This window comes from Medicago truncatula, chromosome 1 (assembly GCF_003473485.1).
Source record: "Medicago truncatula cultivar Jemalong A17 chromosome 1, MtrunA17r5.0-ANR, whole genome shotgun sequence".
In the NCBI taxonomy this organism is placed as follows: domain Eukaryota; kingdom Viridiplantae; phylum Streptophyta; class Magnoliopsida; order Fabales; family Fabaceae; genus Medicago; species Medicago truncatula.
In genome coordinates this window covers 28,459,771-28,485,421 of record NC_053042.1, presented here as the reverse complement: position 1 = coordinate 28,485,421, position 25,651 = coordinate 28,459,771, and the positions used below count along the sequence as shown (strand labels likewise).

General features: G+C 32.3%; 1 protein-coding gene across 5 annotated transcripts; it reads right to left on the bottom strand.

The window, feature by feature from the left end:
- Window positions 1-5,741: 5,741 nt before the first annotated feature.
- LOC25483672 (putative phosphatidylglycerol/phosphatidylinositol transfer protein DDB_G0282179) lies at window positions 5,742-24,169 on the bottom strand. 5 transcript variants are annotated; one of them, XM_039827028.1, is made up of 5 exons: window positions 24,035-24,140; window positions 14,040-14,106; window positions 13,459-13,560; window positions 12,826-12,986; window positions 10,748-11,040 (listed from the first exon to the last, which is right to left on the bottom strand). In XM_039827028.1, the coding sequence occupies exons 1-5, from the start codon at window positions 24,062-24,064 to the stop codon at window positions 10,933-10,935; spliced, it is 468 nt and encodes a 155-aa protein (XP_039682962.1). In that variant the 5' UTR covers window positions 24,065-24,140; the 3' UTR covers window positions 10,748-10,932. The 5 variants fall into 5 exon arrangements, with proteins under 5 accessions (XP_039682972.1, XP_039682962.1, XP_039682963.1 ...); XM_039827038.1 differs by lacking the exons at window positions 10,748-11,040; window positions 24,035-24,140 and adding an exon at window positions 5,742-5,800 and having other exon boundaries at window positions 14,040-14,228; XM_039827029.1 differs by lacking the exon at window positions 14,040-14,106 and having other exon boundaries at window positions 23,968-24,158.
- Between the last annotated feature and the right edge of the window lie 1,482 nt (window positions 24,170-25,651).

The following is a 25,651-nucleotide window of genomic DNA, read 5'->3' as shown; positions in this document are numbered from 1 at the left end:
ATATATTATGTACTATTAATTAATAATTATGATCGGTCGGTGTTGGGTTTGGATGGATTGAAATTTCCAACCCGATTTCGTCCTACATAGGGCTGACAATGAACCGAACCAACTCGAAAATAGTTCGAGATTTGATTCGATAATTGACTCGTTGAACTTGGTTCATGAACCAAATGAAACGAACTTGAGTTGAAAATTAAGCTTGTTAAATAAATGAGTCGAACTTGAGTTGAGTATGGTTCAACTCGGCTCGATATATATAAAATATTATTTTACATATTGTTATATAATATGTAATTTATTACAAGCTTCTTCCAATAATTATGTACTTTTTCATAAGAATTATTACTAATTTGATTAATAATCAACGATAATTGTTATGATAGAGGAAAAAAGTTAATATCTTTTGAAGGCTTTTAAACAAACATTTGTACACAAATAGTCCCACATCGGGTGTTTTAAAAATATTAGAGAGTAAGAGTGTATATATAAGAGAGGTGGATGATAATGAGTACAGTACTAAGTGCTATTGCCTTTCTACCTTCATAGTTTTATTTAATTTATATTTTTGTTTTTTTTGTTTTTTTTTTAAGTCAAAGACATGTATTTTTGACAAAAAAAAAATTGAAGAAAAGAAGCTTTTGAAGTATACAATTCGAGTAGACGAGTTGAACCTAACGAGCCGAACCGAGTTGTTCGTGAACTTTAAACGAGCCGAACTCGAGTTAAAAAAAAAGTTCGTTTCAAACTCGAGTCGAGTTTCGAGCCGAACCAATTCTTATCGATTCAAATCGAGCTCAGACAGGTTCGACTCGACTCGACTCATTTCCAACCCTAGTCCTACACTATCCATTTTAAACTGTAAAAGGTGATCCGTTGAACCGCAGACCCGAACTAAACCACTCGTGACATTGTTTTTTCTATCAGATACAACGGTTTGGGTCGGACATCATGTTTTTGTCCACCCCTAAACTAAACTAAATGCATTTTATTTTAGTTTCATTTGTAGTTTTTTAATATGAACGTGTTTGTTTGACTATAAATAATATAACTATTTAAAGAAATGACATACCCACATTGACTTTTTATTAACTAATTTTATTTTTATATATGAAAATATTGAATTTTTCTTTTTTGTTATATAAAAAAGGATGGTCATGTTAATTTTAAAATTGCCTTAACAAGAAGTGGGGTAGAAAATTTGAAGAGATACCCAATACCAACATTTTTTCACAGAATTGGAAGGCCTTCTCTGACCAACTTTTTTAGATAGATAGATAGTATCCAAGGCATGGAAGGCAACACATTTTAAATGATGAAAAAGGTATTATTATTATTATTGTTCTGATTAACCATTACCATGATATTTTAACAATAGAATTATTCATGATCTTATTTCAAAGTTAGGTGGCTCTTTTACATCTGTTAGTAGAAAAGGAGATTTGATCCCTTGGATTAGGGCCCTCAATATTAGAAATATTAGAAACATTTAAAACTTGCAATAAATGCAAGGACTATTTTCACATCATTCCACGTGTGCCTCAATATATGCAGCTCATACCCTTGGGGGAAATACTTGCCTATTCTCAACATTAAGCATGGACGAAAACATAAATTTAATTTATAGAGGATCGAGTTTAAGAGTATAATTTAGTAAAACACAAAAAAAATATATGCAAAATATATCAAAGAAATTTAAGAAATTATATGATATATCCAAAGTTAATATGTATAAAAAATTATAAAAAAATTTAAAGATAAAATTCTTTGACGCTTATTTTAGTACGACGAGACTAAATAAGATTTTTTATTAGTGTAGAAAGAAAACCTGAAATAACAAAATGTAAAGGTAAGATGATGAATTTAAAATAAAATCATGAACAATGAATTGTTGGTATGAGAGAGCATAGATAACATTGCATACAATAATTAAAAAGTTTGAGCGAAATTGTAACAAGAAATCATGAATTAATATTTGTTAAGGAATAATATTCTTTTGTAAATTGTAAACAAAACTTTATTTTTTATTGGTATGCATTCTAAATAATAGGCATTGTAATTAAGATTAGAAACTTGAGTGTTGAAGGCTAAATAAATCGAGTCAACAAAAATCATTATACAACATCATATAAAGTTTCTAGAAAATAAATATAGTGACTAAAATATATTATAGCATATTAATATGAAAAAATATATAAAAATTTGGGAGAGATTGTGGTCTTTGTTGGTCCTCCTTCTAACTCCATCTCGAACTCCAAACCAAAAAGACTACATTTATATGAAATCCTATGTACATGATTTGTCCCTTTTGATGTCTCCTGTCTATTCTAATGTATGATGTATTTTATAGTCAAAAGAATAGAATAAATCATTGAAATATATTTCCACAAGTCGGATTATAGTGCTTTTGTCCTCATTTGCTTCCTATATTTCTGCAACAACAAGCAACTCTTTTTCTCTTTTCAATTACAATTAAACATGATATTTGAATATTAGTTTTCTTGTGGTATACACCTAAACCTAAAAAACCTACCCCGTGTGTTTTATATGTTCTCTTTTCTCTTCCGAAACTTAAACGACGATAGAAATTTTATATTTAAGATAATGTAAATAAGGTTTGGGGCTCGTGGTCTTCGTAGAGTAGTTAAGGTGGTATTGGCTTGAGATCTGAGAATGTGCTCCTTTTCAAGGTCTCAGATTCGATTCCTCTGAGTGCTAATTTAGCTTCTTAAAAAAAAAACATTGTCAATTATCTTGAATTTACCTTTGTATTCCTTGGGTTCCTTTTAGTGTCGAAAAACTATATGCGAATGGAATTGTAGTTACAAGATGTGATGCTTTCTTATGATTTATAATGGTAGATTTAAGCATATTCTTTGATTACGCTTTTGAGTTTTTAAATATAAAGAGAACTTCTAAAGATATGAATGCATTGTTCACATTTTTTATTTTATGTTATTATCATATTATTATTATTGAATGGTTTACCATTCAATGGATCAATAGCATGCCACCAGAAAATAGTTTGATTGAGATTCTCTTGGAATACTTTGTACCGATTGAGATGTTACATGTTTTATTTTGACCGATAAATTTCATCATGCAAAAAAATATGATTTCTTCTCACATGCAATTACTTTTGGGCAAAAGTAGTTTATAATTATTTGTATATTTTTCTTTTAGTGGGGGCAATGGTAGCTTCATAATTCAATTTTCACATTCTCACCCACCCACCCCTCTTATGCATTTCTACGAATATATTATATTCTCTTTGCCATTCATACATCTGCTATATTTATGCTTTTCGACGTAATTTCTTAAAAACTTTGGGGCACTGTTTTTGGATATATAGAAATTTAGTGTGTTTTGATTGAAGTTTGCAGATATAATTTGATTAAACTTCACTTTTGCTTGAGAGATTTTTCCAGGCCATGCAGTCTTAGCTGATTTGACGGATTAATGTCTGTAGTTACGCGTATAAGATATTTGGTTCAAAAAAAAAATCACTTTACAAGTGTTTCTTTTTTTGTTAAAAATGAGTTTTGCTAAATAGACTTATGTTTAAATTTTTATTTTGCTTAATTTCCAACCAATGTATACAGATTGAGCGATTTTGGCCTACCACTTTATTTTTAACAATTTTGTCCATTTATGTTTTCACACTTTGTGATTTGATAGTTTCCTCAAGTTTTCTCCTAAAATTACATTAAGATGACATCAATTATTAACTGACATCCATTTCTTATATCCAACACAACTTTCCTACGAAATTAAAATTTAAAACACCATCTATTATATTTTATACTATCTCTCTCTCCTCTCTCTCTGTCTCTCTCTATGTCTCTTTCTCTCACACACATGTACGAGTGAATTTTTGACGTTTTTGTTTTATATTGTAAAGAAAAGTCTAGTTGACTCAGAGTAAAGTGCTAGGTCAATAAATGACGCTACTTCAGTGTAAACTTTGGAGGAAATTGTAAAAAATAGGGATCAAATCGATAAAAATGAGGGTCAAAATCTCACAATTGCAATGAACTCATGTGATCGAACTCAATTGATTAATGAACTCCACCAAATAAAGAAATCGTATGGGACAACCTAAGTGATGAAACAATTCTTAACCATAATTTACTTACCTCTCGATCATACTATGATTTACCTTTGGCTAAATGAACATGAACAATCATATACGATGGAATAAATATAAAGTCAACTTTGTTGAAAATAATTTGACTTTTACCGAGCCAAAATTCTATAAGGCCCAAATTTCATATGCCAACGCACCTTCAATGATATTTTTTATAGTTAACCATTTAGTCATCTCACCTGCATACTATTTTTTTTTTAAGAAGCTGAATTAACTCACCTAAAAAATAAACAAAGATTTCTTTTTTAAAGAAAAAAATAAGCATACTTTTAAAATTTAATGGAAAGAATTTTTAAAAATAATTATGAAAAAGCTCAGTTGATTGGAACAATACATAATATATGCAAGGTCTGGGGTTCAAACTCCGACCACCACCCAAAAAAATATCGGTTTTTACGGGGAAAAAATACACCAAATATCATAAGTAATTTTTTAATTCCGTAATTTATTATTGTAAAATTTTAAGTTGAGTTTTACAAAAATAATTTTTTCTTTCGTAAAACTTAACTAAATTTAACAAGAGTAATGTTTTGTTATATAAAATAATATACATTTGTAAAACTCAAAGTTTAGTTTTATAAACTCTCTTCTCTTGATAATCATATTTGAGGTATATAGACATTAAATATGGGTATTTCTTTGGCCATGATTCAATATATTATTTCCAAAGACACTAGTTAGATGACTCATGGATATAGAATTTGAAATTATATCACACAATTGGTGCAGATTGCATAAAGCATGCAAGTGCACCCTTTGCAAGGATTATCGACAACTTCAACTGGTATTCCATCCAAAAGCTATCCAAGACAATCCATCTCATGCAATCTTATAACTTCATCAACTCCTCCAATGTACCTTTCTATTATGAAAAGCTTTAGAGGAATCACTTTTCCACCAAAATTCTTCTACAATTCCTCTCTATATTCCAAATGTAGAGAAACACCTTTTATTCTGTTGCAATCATGAAATGTTTTTCTTATACCTCTCAAGCAGGATTTGAAGAGAATTACCCCTTGGCTTCCCTTTGGTGGACATATATTTTCAAAATAGGTTAGACATGGATACTCTTTGATGCTTTTATCTTGTTGCGAGCTTTTAACCTCCATCTTGGTTTTAGGACTAGAGGCTATTACATTTTCCTCAATAAGCTCTTTCTCTTTGGACCCTATGGATGAATTTGTTGGGTACCAAATTGTTTGGCCGCCCAGTCATACCAAAGCGCCTCCGCCTTTTGGCATCGACGTTTAGAAGCTATGTTCGTTACCAAAACGGTGACCTATGTAACGCTCCTATTTCTATTAAAGCAATTAAACATGCGAATAATACATTTATTCAAGAAATAGAGATTACGTCTTATTCAAAATTCAAAAACCGATAGACATGTATGTAAACCTCAACAGTTACAACGGAATACAAATCAGAGTGATCAAATATATACATGCCATGAACAAATAAATCATGTCTCAAAGATAAATCTCAAAACCCAAACATACGGGTAGTCATCAACAAAATCATAATCCAACGGAAGATACAAACAACCTAATCTAGACCGACACGACAAGCCTAGATCAGAGCCGACACAACCCGATATCGGAGAAAGCTCCCGATATCCCACGGAAAGACTCACCGAGCACTACTCCTGCACAACGTCTACTCACCCATACAGGCAAGTAGGCGGTTAAAACCACTGGGGGTAAGCATTACATTATCATAATCTGGATAATAATCAAAACAAATAATATCATGTACTTGAATAATAATAGTCATGCATAAATACTTATATCACAACTTGATAGTTCATATCAACATACATCAATCACATGAATAATTACCCAATCATAAATATTCATTCACAACACCAATCATTGAACAATCATTATCAACATTCATTCATCTCAATTCATCACCGATCACGTATTTCACACAGGACTCATGATATGATATGCACTTATTGACCCATAAATGTATGTGATACCAAATCTCAACAAGGTCGTCACCTTTCGATGCCACTTGCACATCGAATGTAAGGGCTCACACCTGCCTTACAATAATCTCGAAGTAAAAGAGTCATCCCTTTTACAGCAACAACGACTATGATGCATGGACATGTATAAGGACTCGATAATGCGACAACAATTCACAATCTCAACTCAATATATAGGACAACACCACAATTATATTGATTATCTCCACAACATTGTATTATCAAGAAAACATGCCCACACAAATAAATCATAGTATTCATCATCACTCATCAACATATTTATCAATAATCAACAATGTCATCCAACATCAATTACCTGATTTTCATTAATCAACAAACATCACTTATCACGTATGATTTTACCAACTCAAGAATTCTCATATTCCAAGCAATTAGTATACGTTTCTCACGATAGTCATCATACTTCAAACATATACATGCATATTCAATTATTCACTCTAAGTACCTCATTAACCCATTACTAAGTTTGGAAAAGTTTCACGGTTTATAAAGAAAATATTTATGATAAGTTTTCACAAAAATCCACATGACTCATGTGTATTAATTTGATCATAACTCAAGTTCTAAAAATCATTTGAATACCAAACCAAAACCATTAGAACAATAACATATTTATCTAAAACTTTCATGTTTACACCAGAGTTCAATTCAAAACAGAAATATGCGAGAAGGGAGCAAGAGTGCACAGGGGAAGCTAACACTGGGCTGCTCGCCTCGCGAGTAAGGGTTACTCGCCGTGGCGAGCAATTCCAGTAGCTACTCGCCACCGGCTCGCCTCCCACTCGCCTCGCGAGTCATGACAGGTTTCAGAAAATTCTGTTTTCGTGAAAAATCCATTTTCACCCCAAAATCCCAATTTTTGACTTCCCAATACCCAAATTGATCCCAAAGGTTTATAAAAATGTTGTTAGACATGAAAAGATACTCAAATCCATATACAAACTTGAATCAAACATTATTTTAAACAAAATCACCATTTGACCCATTTTCACAAAACAACAACAACATCTCATTTCTCATCATCAATCCATAATTAAGTATACCCAAGTTATAATTCACTCACAACAACATGTTTTGTCAACAACAACATCCATTGAAACTTGTTTCTCACCTCAATTCAACACAACTTATCACAAATCATTAATTAGGCAAAATTTCACAACTTGACATTTATACATACATTGAACCATGTAATTTCATCCACAAACATACCATAATCATCAATTCATGTATAAGAAACAGCAACATAACAAGAGCACGAATTTGACATGAATTGTTCATCAACCCATTTTCATACAACATGAGAAGATGTAAAATTTGAAATTGATTATGATAATAATTAACCCCCTTACCTTAGAAGAAGATTAACCCAAACTCTTACTTTAATTCAGCTCCTAAGTCACCCACTTGATTCCTAAAGCTCTTCTCTGCAAAACCCTTTTGCTCTTCTCTTCACCTCTTTCTCTCTCTACCTCTCTCTAGAAATATTTTTGTGAAATGAATGAATTGATTCTTCTAACACAACCCTAGTGTTATCTCCACTAATGGGCTTAACTTAGTTTCTAGTGGGCTTAATCCATTTCTATTCAAACCAAAAATATTACTACACTCCAAACGATATTTTAATTAATAACGGTAAAATGTAACCAACGGTCACTAACGGTAAAAACTAATCACTACACTAGTAACTTAGTAAAATAAGAGTTCTCACTAATTATTAAAATAATTCTCACCAAAATTACCATTTTACCCTTACCCGCCAAATGACTAAAATACCTTTCTAATACGGTAATCCACGTAAATGCACCCGATGACAATTAAATACACACAAGCACAAATAATCACACAAACACATAATAAAAGTAATTAAAATAAATCTAGCTAAAAATCGGGCTGTTACAACCTACACTTGGTTTTTTAGATGATAATAGATTTGACCTTTAATTTTACCTTATCAGAATGTTTACATCCTCAATTCTATTGTGGTCAACCTTTAATGCAGCAAAGTTGTTGTTCATTTGATCTTGGTCATCATAGATTGTGTCTCAGAAACCAAGAGATATTCCATTCTCAAATGAAAAATTCACAATTTTATATATTTGAATGATGATGATACATGAAGAGAATGACTCTATTTATACTAATCTTATAGGTCAGATTGTAATTGAAATAGTAATAGTAATTAATACATCAATGGGAACACAATCTTGTAAAAATAGATATTGTCAAACATGGCGGCTTGTTTGGCTTAAAGTTAGTAATAAGGTGGTGGAATGAGAAAACTAACATGGTAGGTTGCTGGCCATGCAAACGCCTCTCCAGAGTTCTCGTCAGACCACCACCCACCAACACACACCACCACCGGAAGTCAAGAGGTTGAAGACGACCAGTTAGTTTGCATGGCCACCATCTTACCATGCTAGTTTTTCCATTCCACCACCCTACTATTGACTTTAAGCCAAACAAGCCACCATGTTTGACAATATCTATTTTTACTAGATTGTGTTTCCAATTATGTATTAATTACTATTACTATTTCAACTACAATCTAACCTATAAGATCAGTATAGATAGGGTCATTCTCTTCATGTATCATCATCATTAATATATATAAAAATGTGAGTTTCTAATTTGAGTTAGAGGGTGGATTCTCTCTTATTTCTAAGCCGGAGTAGTGGATTTGAACTTCTCTGGGGGCACAAGATCTAGGCCTTGTTTGTAATTGCTTAAGGTTGGGATGAGTTTCCATTTTCTAGTAATCCTGCTTTTGATTTTCATGCTTTTAACTTTTGAAAATTGGATGGCATGTCATATAAGCTACCAACTTATGGACAGATGAAAAGAAAAGCAGAAAATGATGGCTTAAAGGCTACAAAGTGAATACTGAAAGCTTGCAATGTAGGAATGCTTTATTAAACTCTTACCCTCTTATCTTATTAGAGTACACTGAGTCATTACCTACCATATAGTACCTCAATTCATAGACTGAACTACAAACTATGGTGAATATTTGTGTAGTTGAAATGATGAATTAGACTTAAACCTCCCAGCATTTACCCACTGCTAGGGAACTATGACAAAGGACACTACTTTTTACCCTCCTTCGCTTTCACACAACATAAATTATCTGTACTTCAGATAAAATTAATAATTTGTCTGAACCCATGTTGGAGGTGGAAAAAAAAATTCCATTCCAGATTACAAACCTAAGTCCCAATGGTTCGGTTGATCTGGTACCACTACTATTTAAGTTCCTCTAGCTCTAGGACCAAATATGACAACTAATATGAACAAGACAAACTGTGCCCACGGCATTATTGATACACAGTACATGCTAGGTCTCTGTAGAGAACAAAATCGGTAGGGAAACAAAGTAGGCCTCCTTTAGTTTCAACTTCCAAAATTTCCCATTTTCATGAGTTTGATTTTAACACAATGTTACTGTAATAAAAAAAGTTACACTTTCAATCATTCATATGGGAGACTTTAAAAGTAGTTATCATAAAAGTCAAACTATTTTTATGATGTTATGATTCGTTGACAGTGTCAACAATCGGAAAATACTTGGATGACATTGAGTTTTGATTACATTAGTGTATTTTGATGAGAGAAAATGATTAGTTATGAGAGATAGACAAAATGTCACCCAAACCCAAATGCAACCCGTCAACAATCTATACACTAACAGCGTATATGACTCAATTAATTTTTTAATTTTCTTAACATTTTCCCAAAGAAACTTGACTTTCAACCCCGACATTTTACCACTTCAAAAACAACTGAACTTCCCTATCACATTAATAAAGTGGCAAAGACTAACAAACTGCTGCAAACAAACACTGCTGAAAATTGCATCCAATTGTGTGTTCATTTAGAATATACAATATTTGCCTAATGTTATGTACGATCTTTAGATATAGAAACTACACTGATATTCACCAAATAAGGCAACTTGATGTATCAAACCACAAATTAACCCTGATACTCATCAAACTCAAGAACAAATGACATGGCAGTAAATGTTTGTATAAACTTTCGTATAAACTTTTCAATACTTCGTGCATCACCCCCAAACAGAACAGGATTCTGGGGGGAATCCTTATGATGATAAGAACAGTCTATATCCTGCATCACCCGCCCGCATTGATATATGAGATTAGTGTTGTAGGAATCCTTTTCAATAACTTCAAATAAAGCATATACAACACTAATCTCATATATCAATGCGGGCGGGTGGGACGTACTAATGTTTCTATGCTTACTATACAGACCAAGGCGAATTTGACATCAACTTTTTTATCTTATGATGATAAAATGGCATGTTCTTGTTCATTCCTATCCTCAGATAGTAATGTGGACCAGTATTTTAAAAATTGGATCAGACAGTTCAACCGTTTAACCTTAAACCGGTTTTCACTATGATTTATTTGGTTTTCTTATTTTTAGCAATTCAATTAATGTTTTCTCTCGCCGATTCGATGACCGGTTTGGTTTTTAAAACATTGACATGGAACGAATGTATCATTCCACGATATCAACACCCTCGTAGTACCTAGTAAGATAATAGACAGATATAGACTGGCTCTCAAGCATAATCAGAAAATAACAATAAATCTAGAAGCATAGTTTGTATTTTGTAATCTCAGCAGGTAGAAAACATACTTTATAGTTCTTAATCAACATACCAGTCGTGCTGGATTATGATGATACTCGGGTATTATAAGGGTAGTTTGTAAAACTAATTTATATGCAAATGAACATCAATGACCAATTGCAATTAGATATCAGCCACAGAGGAAAAAAACCCAACATCAAAACCAAATTTAATGCAAGTCAACTCATTATTGTTTCCATCATACAACTTCATCTTCAAAGAGTACGAACCCTGCAATTACAATTGATGGTAAGAACTATGACGTTGAAAATAAATATAACAGACTAGCATTAAACAAAAATGGAGACAGTACTGCGTAATTAAACACTCTTAACAACATATTCCAGGGCAAACAAACACTTAAAGACTCCCCTGTTCCATTATGAGTGTTGCATTTGGTTATTTTACATAAATTAAGGAGAAACTATAAATGAAATAAAAAATAATAACTTTTACCAAATCAACCTTATCAAGTATTGATGTATTCACCATTACCATAAATGTAAAGTGGAAGATGGAGTTGGGAGTGATGCACATCGTATAAATTAGAGGGTACAATTGAAGAAAAAAAAGTAATTATATTACATTCAAAATTGAAAGTGACCCTCACTTTGCAAAAATATTTGTTGCAAATGAGACATTAATAATGGGACAAAGGAATCGATGACATAAAGGAAACAAAAAATGAGTCATTCAACTTTTAAACCTCTCGAAGGGAAAGATAAATCCCAAGTTCACAATCTCATAGTATTAGCAGCAAAGAAAAACCCTATTTATGATCGGGGAGGGGGGTGGTTTAAATCACCGGAAAAAGAACTAGGACTTTGTCAATATAGCATAGATGACATAATAGAAAAGAAAAAGATAAAAAGGGCAACCCGGTGCACTAACGCTCCTGCATAGGCAGGGTCCAAGACCATTTGGTGAATTGTACGCACCCTTACCCTGTTTTTTACACAAGAGGTTGTTTCCAAGACTTGAATCTGCGACCTTTCAATCACAAGACATCAACTTTACTGGTTGCGCCAAGGTTACCCCTTTTTTATGACATAAGGGAAAATATAAAATATTTATTTAAACAATAGTAGTTGTTGCATGTCACAGTACCAAACGGTAGAAACAATGCTCTCTAATTGGCAATAAGCAAAATCTTCAACGCTGGAACTATCATTTCTTCATTCGTCAAAGGAGCAACTTATGTATCTGTTAGGACTTCGAATAAAGGGGAGTTTGCTATGATTGAAGTTAAGTTAGTTAGTGGTTGATAAGGTGGTTTTTAAAAGTTGTTATTTTGGTTATTCTTATAATGTCTTTAAATAGCCCTCATGGGTAGAGGGGAAAGATAGTTTTTGAATAATTAAGTTTAGTGATTAGAGAATGCTATAGTGTGAAAGGATAGGGCTTCTTTGTGATAGCCTTGTCTGGAAGGTTGTCATTTTCATTGATACGTTTTTGTATCTTCTCTTTCAATCACTTCACAACAATAAGAAATCCTTCATTTGTTTTAATCTAATTAGATTCATTCTCTTGTGTTTATTAATTCAGCCCAGTTTTGGGAATTCTTTCTGTATACCAAAAGAAAGGTTACTAACAGTATCATTCATGATTTGTCAAAACATAACAGTATCATCATGAGATTATGAGAACACCAACTAGAAATTTCACCTTAACCATATTGACCTAACCCTCCAATGCCCAAATCATTGGATAAACATTTCAAAACAGATATTATGTTTATACTATCCAAGAATTTGAACATTTGAACATATATAACATGTCAAGACACATCAGACGATAGCTGTGTTATCACAGATGTCAGTCCCTTTCGTAGGATATCTAAATGTCATAACACAAAGTATAAGTAATAAGGATTTCTTCTCAAGTTCCAACTAATATTGGAGAAGCCAATAATGCAAATTTGTACTAGCATATATAGATATACTTCCTATTGCCCAAAAATACAAGCAAACACAAACACGTTCTATTCAAGGAATAAAATTAACAGCAATGACTTACAGGTGGGGTGTATGCAGGTAAAACTTGTGAATGAGCAATCACAAAATCACCAACCGAAATAGGGCAAGATGATTCTCCACAAAGGTCATGGGTCTCACTATATACATGCCATCCAAAATACGACACATCGACCACTAGTTTCCCTTCTGATAATGCTTGACCTGAGTCATGAAATGATTGGATTAGAGAAAAGAAGACAAACTCATTATACATCAAAACCTCATCTATTTCTACACGGAATGCACCACCAAATAGCGGCCATAGCAGCACTATAACGCAATAGCGTAGCAGAATTTGAACAAATAGCTATTATTTTCTGATAAGCTGTTTAGTAGACTGTGGTCAAATTGCGACTACAGTGGTATTATATCAAATATTATGTAGCAGAATTTGAGTAAACAACTATTTTTCACAAGCTACCATTGATAACACTGCAACTATGACATAATCGCACTAAAATTCCAAACATTACTTACCATGCTCGGAATAAACACTTAAAAGATAAAATATAGTACAGCTACACATGTGCATAAAGAGACACCAAATGCATGAAAATATAGAACAGTCTAAATTTAAAAAACAAATGAAAAGAAACACAGTAACATAAGAAAAGCACGTGAAGATAAGCATTACTTGTATTTGCAGAAATGGTGAATGTAGCAGGTTGGCCTCTTGCAACGGGGTCAGGAGATATTTGAACTCCTTTAACTTGAACATCATAGCTATCTTTCTTACCTGTGACATGACATACATAAAAGATAATTAGGTAATGGTTTACTTAATTAAAGTAAGTAACACTAATACAACAAAACAGTTTAAATTAAATTAAATTAAATTATATCTGTTTGGATAAACAGCTTATTTGCAGCTTATAGCACATGTGCTTATCATGAAATTTTTTGTATATGCTATAAGCTGTTTTATTAAGTTCTCGAAAACGGTCTCACAAAACTTATGTAGGCCTAATATTATAGCAAGTAACGGTAAATTATTAATTAATTCAACTCGGACAACAAGCAACGATAATTTAGCTGACGAAACCAAAAAAATTAATATAAAAAAATCGACAGCAAAGAAACCGAATTGTTAAACGAAACGTTTATGTACGACATTTGAAAACATGAAACTGCACATGGAATATTGAACAGAAGTTGAAAACTAAACAATAATTAAAAAAAAAAAAATTGATGAGAAGAGAAAGAAAAGGAAAAAACCGCAGTAGTGAACATCGGTGGCGTCGGTGAAAGCTTGAAGAAGAAAGAGAGTTGAAAAGAAGAAGAAGAAGAAGAGTTTGGAAGTTATTATTTTCTCCATGGTTTCTCAAGGAAGGATCCAAGTTTTGTTTTATAGAAATAATGATAATGATGAAAATTGAAAACACGATGCAATCAAATATATATGAACAACCAGCAACAACCTTTTCCTTATATCTAGCATTGCTTACTCTAGTTAACTTCCCAATTTCAACATTAGTTTTGTTTTTTTTTCTTCTTTTTATTAATTAATGATTATAATCTCCTTAAAAAATAAATTTTGATGATTATAATGAATTTTATTAAAAGATTATTATTTTTTTTAACAAACCAAAATGAGATATATATTAAAAACAAAAAGTCTTGCTCTCAAGCATAAGACGTGCAATAAGAAGCAAAACCAAGTCACAACAAAATTACAACCTGTTTGTAACTAAAAAAGAGAAGCGAGAAAAAAACCTCAGTCTATCCCTAAACAAGCAAGGGGATTTTACCACCATAAATGATAACCAAAAGGAAAGCACACATTTTTAGCTTTCAACCAACGAAGAGAATACAACTTAACCTTTTCTAAAAGCTGCACCATCGTGTTAGCTTTGTCTGCAAATACGACACGTGTCCGTCTTTCCGCTTTTTTATTGTAATAACGTTTGAAAATTATGAACAATGTTTTTTATGAAATCTTAATTTTGATTAAAAGTTAAAATATAATTGTTTTTTACTTTCAAATTATAACAAATCAAACTAATTGTGATTATCTATTTCAATGAAACCAACAATATAACAAAAATATATAATTTAAATTCTTATTTTTTTAATGACACCAACAACAATCTTTATTATAGAAAAAACTGTTGTTTAAGGTATAATTGGGATATTGAAAAAATAAGTATATATATACATAATACATTCATCTAGTTTGCTATAATTTTTAAATAATAAAAGAAAAAACTGAACATTTGTGTTTGTTACATTTTTATTTTAATATTTAAATATATTCTAATTTATTTGTTACATGTGTTATTTGTATTGGTAGGAGGCATACAAAGAAAAGGTTAGATCGAACTATATGCAACCAACAATGGTTAGATTCTTGTGCTGTTATATCTTGTTCATCTTTGATCAAACTTAGATCAGATCATTACCCTTTACTTCTTGATTTTCGAACCCTAAACCTACAAATAGCCTCAAGCTTTAAATTTCTTAAAATGTGGACATTGCATGACACATGCCATAAGGTGATTGAAGAGAGCTGGAATGTTAGAATTCTTGGCAGCCCTATGTATATTCTCAGTTCTAAATTAAAGATGGTCAAAGAGAAACTCAAAGTCTGGAACAAAGAAGTCTTTGGTAACATTCATTTGCAAGTAACAGAAGCTGAAAAAAATCTGAATAATATTCAAGACCAGATCAACATCTCAGGGCACAATGATACTCTTATGAATGAAGAAAAAATTTCTCAAACAAACCTTGACCTAGCCTTACACAAACAAGAGACCTTCTGGTTGGAGAAAGCTAATCTTAAGTGGCATGTGGATGGTGATAGAAATACCAAGTATTTTCATAGGCTTACAAAAATTAAAAATAAAACTAAAATTATTTCATCACTGAGAAATGGTGAAGACATCATCACTGATCAAGAAAGAATTTCTGAGCATGTTGTTTCTTATTATAAAAATTTGTTTTTTTCTACTAACTATTTTTTGCAGGATCAGTCACTTGTCGAAGAGGCAATCCCAAAGCTTGTTGATGAAACTTCAAACAGGATTCTCACAATGTTACCATCAAAAGAAGAAGTAAAAAATGCAGTCTTTGATTTAAACTCAGATGGTGCACCTGGACCTGATGGGTTTGGTGCTTGTTTTTTTCAATCATATTGGAGTATTGTGCAGAAGGATGTTTATGAAGCTGTGCTTGATTTTTTCAGAACTGGTTTGTTTCCCACCAATTTCAATGCTAACTCAATCATTCTTATTCCAAAAACTCCCAATGCTGATAGTATTGATCAATTTCGACCTATTGCTCTAGCCAATTTCAAATTCAAAATCATCAGCAAAGTTCTCGCTGATAGGTTAGCAAAAATTCTTCCTAGTATCATCTCAAAAGAACAAAGAGGTTTTGTTCAAGGCAGGAACATAAGAGATTGCATTGCCCTTACCTCTGAAGCAATCAATGTGCTGGATAAAAAGTGCTTCGGTGGGAACCTTGCTCTCAAAGTAGATGTATCGAAAGCTTTTGATACTTTAAATTGGGAGTTTCTTATTCTTGTTCTCAAAACTTTTGGCTTTAATGAGTTATTCTGCAACTGGATTTGGTCAATTCTTCATTCTTCCAAAATGTCTATCTCTATGAATGGAGCTCAACATGGTTTCTTTAATTGTAATAGAGGAGTGAGACAGGGCGATCCCCTATCTCCCCTTCTCTTTTGTATTGCTGAAGAGGTGTTAAGCAGGAGTATCTCCATATTGGTAGATCAAGGGAAAATAGAACTTATTGCTGCTTCAAGGAATAACAACATCCCCTCACATTGCTTTTATGCGGATGATTTAATGGTGTTCTGCAAAGGGAAGGTCTCAAGCTTGGAAGCATTAAAATCTCTATTCACCAGATATGCTGCATGTTCTGGTCAAGTCATGAATCTGAGGAAATCTTTTATTTTTGCTGGTGGCATTACTGATTCTAGAATTAATTATATTGTCAACTTGCTTGGTTTTTCTGTAGGTTCACTCCCTTTTACTTATCTTGGGGCTCCCATCTTTAAGGGTAAATCTAAATGCATACACTTCCAACCTATAGCTGACAAGGTGAAGGCCAAACTTGCAAATTGGAAAGCTTCACTGCTCTCTATTGCTGGAAGAATTCAACTTGTAAAATCGGTGGTCCAAGGAATGGTTGTTCATACAATGTCTATTTATTCCTGGCCAATTAAAATTCTTAGAGATATGGAGAAATGGATAAAAAACTTCATATGGAGTGGTGATATCACAAAGAGGAAAATGGTGACGGTAGCTTGGAGGAAAATATGCACAGACTTGGAAGAGGGTGGACTAGGGCTCAAATCTCTCATATGTTTGAATGAAGCTACTAACCTGAAAATGTGTTGGAACTTACTCCAGTCAGATGAGCAATGGGCAATCATAATTAGAAGCAGAGTTTTAAGAGACCATAAATGCATTAATCACCACATCTTCTCATCTATCTGGAGTGGAGTTAAAGGTGAATTTCAAGTTATCATGAACAACTGCTCTTGGATAGTTGGTAATGGGAAACAAATAAATTTTTGGTCAGACTCTTGGTGTGGACAGATTCTTGCTGAAACTTACAACGTGCATGATCATACGCTTCAGCTGTTACCTAAGAAGTTGGAGAACTATATCAGCAATCACAATTGGAACATTTCAGAAGAATTGAATCAAAACTTCCCTAATCTGAGATCGTTGGTCTCTCGGATTACCCTTCCTTCTAGTGATCAGAGAGACACGCTAGTTTGGAATCATTCCTCTAAAGGTGACCTAACTCAGAAAGATGCATATGCTTTTAAAAAACATCACTTTCCCAAGATTAAGTGGGCAAAACTCATTTGGTCAAAGGATATTCCCCCTTCCAAATCTCTGCTTGTTTGGCGAATGATGCTAGATAAATTACCTACTGATGAAGTCTTAGCCTCCCGAGGATGTCATCTTCCTTCAGTGTGCTCTTTATGCTTGGCTCAAGAAGAATCCAATTTTCATCTATTTTTTCTATGTCAGTATGCAGTTAATATTTGGAGGTGGTTTGCTACTTGTTTAAACTGTCCTCTTCAGTTTCAATCTAAAGAAGAAATGTGGTCCACCATTAACAAATGCTCTAGCCCCCAAGGTAAGCTAGTTATTACTGCTGCAATGATCAATATCTTCAATGTAATCTGGTTTGCAAGGAACCAAAAAAGATTCAACAGCAAAACCATTCATTGGAGAACCTCTATAGCTAATCTTATTTCTAGCACCAACCTCTCTGGTAATAATACTCTTGCAACTTCCTCTTCCAGCATGTATGATTTTACTATCATAAAAAAATTCAACATCACTTTGCATCCTCCTAGGGCCCCTCAAATCATAGAGGTTTTATGGCACCCTCCTATTCTAAACTGGATAAAGTGCAATTCTGATGGGTCATCAACCTCTATCTCCTCCGGCTGTGGTGGTATCTTTAGAAACCATAATTCAGATTTTCTTCTTTGTTTTGCTGAGAATACTGGTCAAGAAGATGCTTATTATGCTGAATTATCAGGTGCTTTGAGAGCGATTGAATTAGCAAAACAATTCAATTGGTTCAATCTTTGGCTAGAACTTGATTCACTACTAGTGGTTAATGCTTTCAAGAACAAAGCCTTAGTCCCTTGGAGGTTAAGGAATAGATGGGATAACTGCTTGAACATTGTGAGCAACATGAACTTCATTGTATCACATATTTTTAGGGAGGGTAACCAATGTGCTGATCACCTGGCAAACATGGGTTTAACTTGTAATATTCCTTACATATGGATGCAGCTCCCTGGTAGCATTAGCGCTTTTGTATCTCAAAACAAGTTAGGGATGCCTAACTTTAGGTTTGTTACCCATTAAGGAGGTTTGGTTTGGCCCCCCTCCCTTTCTTTGTATTTTTCTCTTCCTCTATCTATATTTTCGGTAGTCTAGTGTTTTGCTAGCTACTTTTTTGAAAAAAAATAAAAAAAAAATGTGTTATTTGTATTGAAAATTGAGAGTTGTTTTGAAAGGAAAAATCCAACCCAAAGTGCTGAAGGGGGTAGTTTTCTTTATATATAGTATAGAAAATTATTATTATTGTTTTTTTTCTTCTTCATATAGACGAAGTAATAAGTAAGCACACCCCAATGAAAGAGTAAAGGTTCAAACCTCAGTTACGTTATCCAACTAACAATTTATGAAGCTAAAACTTTGTGGACTTTATTGGGTAAATTCTTGGTAGCCAAATGCAGGGTCGTTTATATGAAATATGATGCTCGATTCTATTTTTAAAATAGGTCCTAGTAAAATCAAAACGCAATTCTTTTTGTGTAGCTAAGCTTCATTGAAAAATTAGAATCAGAAGAACTTTTAAACACAACAAAACAAAATAAAATTAAGTGAAAGAGGTGAAATTTACCTAACGGTGTCGTTTGGAATGTCACTCCTACGTGATAGGAAAAAGAAAAACGAATGGTTTATGCGAAAAAGAAATAATTGTTGTGATTCTTTAAATGAAATAGTTTTTCAAATTGACTTATTAAGTGATTATTCAAATTGATGGTGGTTTAATAGCACCAAATTTATGTTGAGAAAGTGGAATTAGAGTCTAGAAAAAACTCATACGTGTACCAAAGAAAAAAAGTAACATATAATTTTTTAATTTAAGTGAGAGTGCGTATTATAATTTTTTTTTAAAGCTTATAATTTTTAAGGCTCGGTTCGGTAACATTTCTTACACTCTTTAAATCCGGTCCTGGCCAAATGCAATGGCTATGTCATTGAAAACTAAATAAAGCCTATCACTAGAAGAGTTGAGAAGTATAAGAGTTACACTCCTTCGGTCACTTAATATAAGAGTAGTTTATATTGCGAGTAATTTGTCTAAAAAAACATGTAACTATTACTAAATTGTATTTTGTAAATCGTTTTATAATTAGTGATAGAGGAAGTACATTATTGATGTACATTAAGATTAACATTGTATAGTAAAAATTTTAAGACGTCACTTATAATAGAATCTTTCAAAAGAAAAATCTGTTACGTCAAACATTTTGATTGGAGTTTAAAATCAGTTCATCCGTTTGCGTGTGTGAGTTTTCAATGGTTTAATAATTTCATTTAGCAACCAAAAAGTTAACAATAAAGTCAATAAATCATAGCTTAACTGATAAAAAAATGTTGCAATTGTAAGGTTGAACGACGTAACCGATGTTCAAACATCAACCCATTCATTCGTGTGCGTGAGCTTCAATGATTATTTATCATCTCGTCCATTAATAAAAGAGTAATAATAAATAAATATAAAAATCTTTAAAAATAATTGGTTTTTTAGACCATCTCCATTGGATGGGTCTTAACTATTTAAGACCCGTTACCTATTAGGTACCCCTAATGGGGAGAATCTTTTTCAGGGTCTTATAAGGTCCCCACTTTTAAGCGGGACCCGCACTCTTTTAATATTAAAAAAATTGAAATATAATGATATAAAATTATTGATAGTGATTGAATGCTTATTAGATACTACTATTAAAAAATTATAAATGAAAGATAGTTGACATCCATTTAAGAATCCAAAAACGGATGTCTCCATTGTGGATGTTCGTGATAGACGAAAGGAAAAGTGGCAGCACCGCCTACGTTAATTTGTACCGCTTCTTTCTTTGTGTACAGCTATTAGTTGGTAATCAAGAGTTGCTTCAATGAGCAACACGTAATATTGTTGTGTATGTGAGTTAGTGTTTGGTTCTATGCCCCCACTATATCAAATATATTATGAGTATGTTATTGTTGGCCAACATGATGAATGATGAACATTACTCTTCCTAAGTTTTGTCCTTTGTATAACTAACCATTTTGAGACAATTTCTTATATTTATCATTGTATTCTTATTCTATTTATTCATTCCCTCTCTATTTCTATTGTTTTTGATCGATCAAAAGAGAAAAAAGAAACTTATACAACTTAAATATAATGGCAAAATAAATTACACAAAACATTAATCTTATATATCAATGCGGGTGGGATATTCGTACTGATGTTATGTGCTTCCTACTTATACAGACGAAGAATTTGACGTCATATTTTTTTATCGGCTAAAATGACATTTCATTCCCATCCTCAGATGGTTGCATGGAACAATGTTTTAAAAATCGAACCGGATAGTTCAACCATTTAACCTTAAACAGGTCTTCCCTACGATTTGGTTATCTTATTGTTAGCATTTCGATCCCAGTTTTCTCACAGTTCAATGTCCAGTTCGGTTTTAAAACATTGATGTAGACTCATTTTGTTATCCTAAATGTAATTGGACATAGAAGGAATATATCATTCCACCACATTAACACTCTCAAAGTATAGTAAGAATAGACAGATATACATTGTCTGTCAAACATAATAAGAAAATAAAAACTAAATAAATAAAGAAGCATGAAGTTTGTATTTAGTAATCTCAGCAAATCCTGTCGTGTTGAATTATAATATAAGGAACTTAGTACTATAATAAGGGTAGTTTTCAGTTTGTAAAACTAATCTATATGCAGATGAACGTAGATATCAATGACAAATTGCAACTACATATCAGCCACTGAGGAACCAAACCCTATATAAAAATCAAATGTAATGCAAGTCAACTCATTATTGTTTTCATCATACATCTTCATCTTCAGAGAGTACCAACCCTGCAATTGCAACAGACGGTAAGAGCTATTTCGTTGAAAAAACATAACAGTCTAGCATTAAACAAAAAACAGGACAGTACTGTATAATCAAACACTCTTAAGTCTTACTTAAAAACATACTCCAGAGCAAACAAACAAATATAATTGAATAAATTCCTCCTTTCCATTATGAGTGTCACATTTGGTTATTTCATACTCCATCCGTATTTTATTATAAGTCGTTTTGCCATGTTCACACATATTTAACATATATTTAAAAATGGAGTAACTTTTACCAAATTAACCGTATTGGTGTGTTCACAATCACAATTGTTACAAATGTAAAAAAGTGAAAGATATTTAGTTGGGATGGATGCACATGGTATACATTTGACGGTTGGATTGGAAAAAAAAGTAATTATATTACATAAAAAATTGAAAGGGACACACATAATGAGACAGGCGAGTCGATAACATGAAGGAAACAAAAAATGAAATCCACAGCCTCGTTCAACTTTTAAACCTCTCAAAGGGAAAGATGAATCACATGTTAATATTCTCATAACATTAGCAATGAACAAAGGACAACGAACTAGGAACTTGTCAATATAGCATTGAGAGAAAAAGGAAATTCTTTATCTAAGAAATCGCTGTTGTTGCATGTTCCAGTACCAAAAATGGAAGAAACAATGTGTTCTAATTGGTAATTATCAGAATCTTAAATGTTAGACCTATCATTCCTAGATTGGTCAAAGGAGCAATTTATGTATCTGTAAATAAAGGGGAGTTTGTTAGGTGGTTGTTAAGAGTTGTTATTTTGGTAACAATGTCATTCAAGACCTGTAAGAAAGGTTGCTAACAGTATCATTCACCCGTGCCAATATTGGTAGGTTAATTTAGCTTCTTCACGGGCCAATACTGAGCTATTTCGTTGAAGAAGCTAAATTAACCTACCAATATTGGCACCGGGTGAGAATCGAAGACCTTGAGAATGAGCACACTCTCAGGTCTCAAACCATTACCACCAGGCCAACCTAGGTGGGTTATCATTCTTAAGATTATGAGAACACCAGCTAGCAATTTCACCTTAACCATATTGACTTTACCCTCCAATTCCCAAAGAAATTGAAAAAACATTTCAAAACAGATATTACTTTAATACTATCCAAGAATTTGAACATATATAACATGCCAAGACACATCAGACGACAGTTGCGTTATCACAGATGTCAGTTACTTTCCTATAATATCTAAATGTCATAACACAAAGTATAAGGAATAACAATTTTTTCTCAAGTTCCAACTAATATTGGAGAAGCCAATAATGCAAATCTGTATTAACATAAATAGATATACTTCCTATAGCCCAAAGATACATGCACGCACGAACACAGTCTATTCAAGGAATAAAACTAACAACAATGACTTACAGGTGGGGTGAATCCAGGTAAAACTTGTGAATGTGCAAGCACAAAATCACCAACCGAAATAGGGCAAGATGATTCTCCACAAAGGTCTTTGGTCTCACTATATACGTGCCATCCAAAATACGACACATCGATCAGTACTTTCCCTCCTGATAATGTTTGATCTGAGTCATGAAATGATTGGATTAGTGAAAAGAAGACCAAATCATTATCATCAAAATCTTGTTTGTTTCTACCCGGAATGCACATATTACTATTACTCTGCAATACACTTTTTAGCACAAATTTTTTGTCAAATTCCGTCTATAGTATCATTTTAACACTATCGTGTAGTGCTATTCGAACAAACCATTATTTTCTAGGATCTGCGACTGACAACGCTGCCACTACGACATAACCGCACCAAAATTCCAAACCACATTACTTACCATGTTCGGAATAAACACTTAAAAGGTAAAATATTGTACAAGCAAACATGTGCATAAAGAGACACCAAATGCATGAGAATAGATATAACAATCTAAATTTAAACAAGAAAAGAAAAGAAACACGGTAACATAAGAAAAGCACGTGAAGATAAGCAGTACTTGTAGTTGCAGAAATGGTGAATGTAGCAGGGCGGCCTCTTGCAATGGGATCAGGAGATATTTGAACTTCTTTAACCTCAATATCATAGCTAGCTTTCTTATCTGTGGCATACATAGAAGATAATTAAGTAATATAGTTTATTCAATAAAAGCAACACTAATACAACACAAAACAGCAGCTTATAGCACAAGTGATTATCATGATAAGCGCTTATGTACAAGCTTACATAAGCTATTTCAATAACAATTTTTCATTTTTTTTAATATGCTATAAGCTGTTTTCATAAACTATATTGGATAGCTGAAAAAAGTTTATGAAAACTATCATAAGCTGCTTTTTTAAGTTCTCCAAAACAGTGTCACACAACTTATGTCAAACTAGGCCTAATTTTAGCAAGGATCATTATAAATCAAAGTGGTCAAATGCAAATCTCAAATATTCTCTATGTAAACTTATACTATTAATCTATGAGAAAGAAAGAGAAAAAACCGCAATAGTGAACATCAGTGGCGTCGGTGAAAGCTTGAAGAAGAAAGAGAGTTGAAAAGAAGAAGAATAGTTTGGAAGTTATCATTTTCTTCTCCATAGTTTCTCAAGGGAGGATCCAAGTTTTGTTCTGTTGAGTGTTGAGATAATGATAATAAGTGTATTTGACAACACAATACAATATGAAGTAGAATTAGCAACAACTTTTCCTTAAAACTAGCATTGCGTGCGTAATCTTCTTAACTTTCCAACACTACTATATTTCCCTTTTTTTTCTCTATTTTTATTTTTTGTTTTTGGTGAAATTTCCCTTTCTTCTCTACCAATTATTAGAAAAAATGAAAAAATAAATAGATTAAAACACCCACATCAAGCGCAAGGTCTGCCTAATAGGAGGACAAAATAGTATTATCTATCTAATAACAGTATATAAAAATTGAAGTATAATAAAATTTTATAATCGTCCTTATGATCTGTTTAATTTTATGTGTATAATGATCATTTTGCAAAAATTTAACTTAATTGAATTTTAAAAAAATTGAAAATTAATTATATGGATAATGATTGTCACAACTGTAACAAATTACCACAGATAATTATGAAATTAATTAATTTGTTAAAAAAATTACGGATAATAGTCACTACAAGTCTAACAAATTTTCATATCTATCGAATCAATTCATTTGTTTTTAAATATTAAGGAACTATCACGAATATAACTAATTTCCATGCATATTTGTTTTTGGATGCAATTTCTATCTTTTTATAATATTTTGGATGCAAAATTAATAAGTCTTTGGAATATTTTTAAAACATTATTTGTTTTTTAATTATAAATAAAAACAAAAAGGTGTAGGCAATCTTTTCTCTACATCTAATTTCCTATACTTTGCAAATAAAAAGTCAATTTATTTCTTCTTTCTTCTCCTTATTATCCGATTCTCTTTATTTTTTGAATATAATTGCACAACAAAATAATCGGTTTAGCGGGTTTCATGATCAATTTGTTATTAATAATAATAAGAAAAAACAGTGTATTATAGCATAGATATAGGAAAAACAGTTTATGCTACTTTTTTATGCATAAGTATAGGAAATGTAGTCAACTGTATCAATGGGAAATCCAGTTTTGCATCAATCAATATGGTAGCTCAAGACTGTAGAGACTTAATGTCTAGTTTGTCGGATGTTGGTATTATGTTTATTAGTAGAGGGCAGAATTCTGATGCACATAACTTAGCTGCTCTGGCAAAAATTGTGGGCACTAGTACTTGGCTTGGGGCAGCTCCTGCTAGCTCCTTATTTCCTGTTTATGTTCCTCAAAACTCTGTCAGTTGTAATCCTTTAAGCTGTATACCAGCTTTTTCTTAATGAAATATGTTCCCTTTCAAAAAAAAAAAAAAAAAAAGTATAGGAAAATAGCTTATTTTCATCTCTTTTAAACTCTTAATCTTACTTTTTTTTTTGAAGGAGAACTCTTAATCTTACTTATTTGCATATAAAAAAATTAATAGAAAGCTACATTAACGTTAATATTTTTAAAATAATCATTAGTTTTACCCTTGAAAAAATATCATTAGTTTTCAAAATTTAAGCATATCAACTTTCTCATATCGGTATACATAAAATTTGATTTTGAAGATATAAGCACATAAATTCTACAATTAGTGCGGTGTAAATATTTAAC

Coding starts and splice junctions, on each gene's coding strand:
- LOC25483672 (XM_013612374.3), bottom strand. CDS start 14,139: ATGGAGAAAATAATAACTTCCAAACTCTTCTTCTTCTTCTTCTTTTCA. Junction 12,987..13,458: donor CACCATTTCTGCAAATACAA/GTAATGCTTATC, acceptor TTCATGACTCAG/GTCAAGCATTATCAGAAGGG. Junction 11,041..12,825: donor TACCTGCATACACCCCACCT/GTAAGTCATTGC, acceptor TTGTAATTGCAG/GGTTCGTACTCTTTGAAGAT.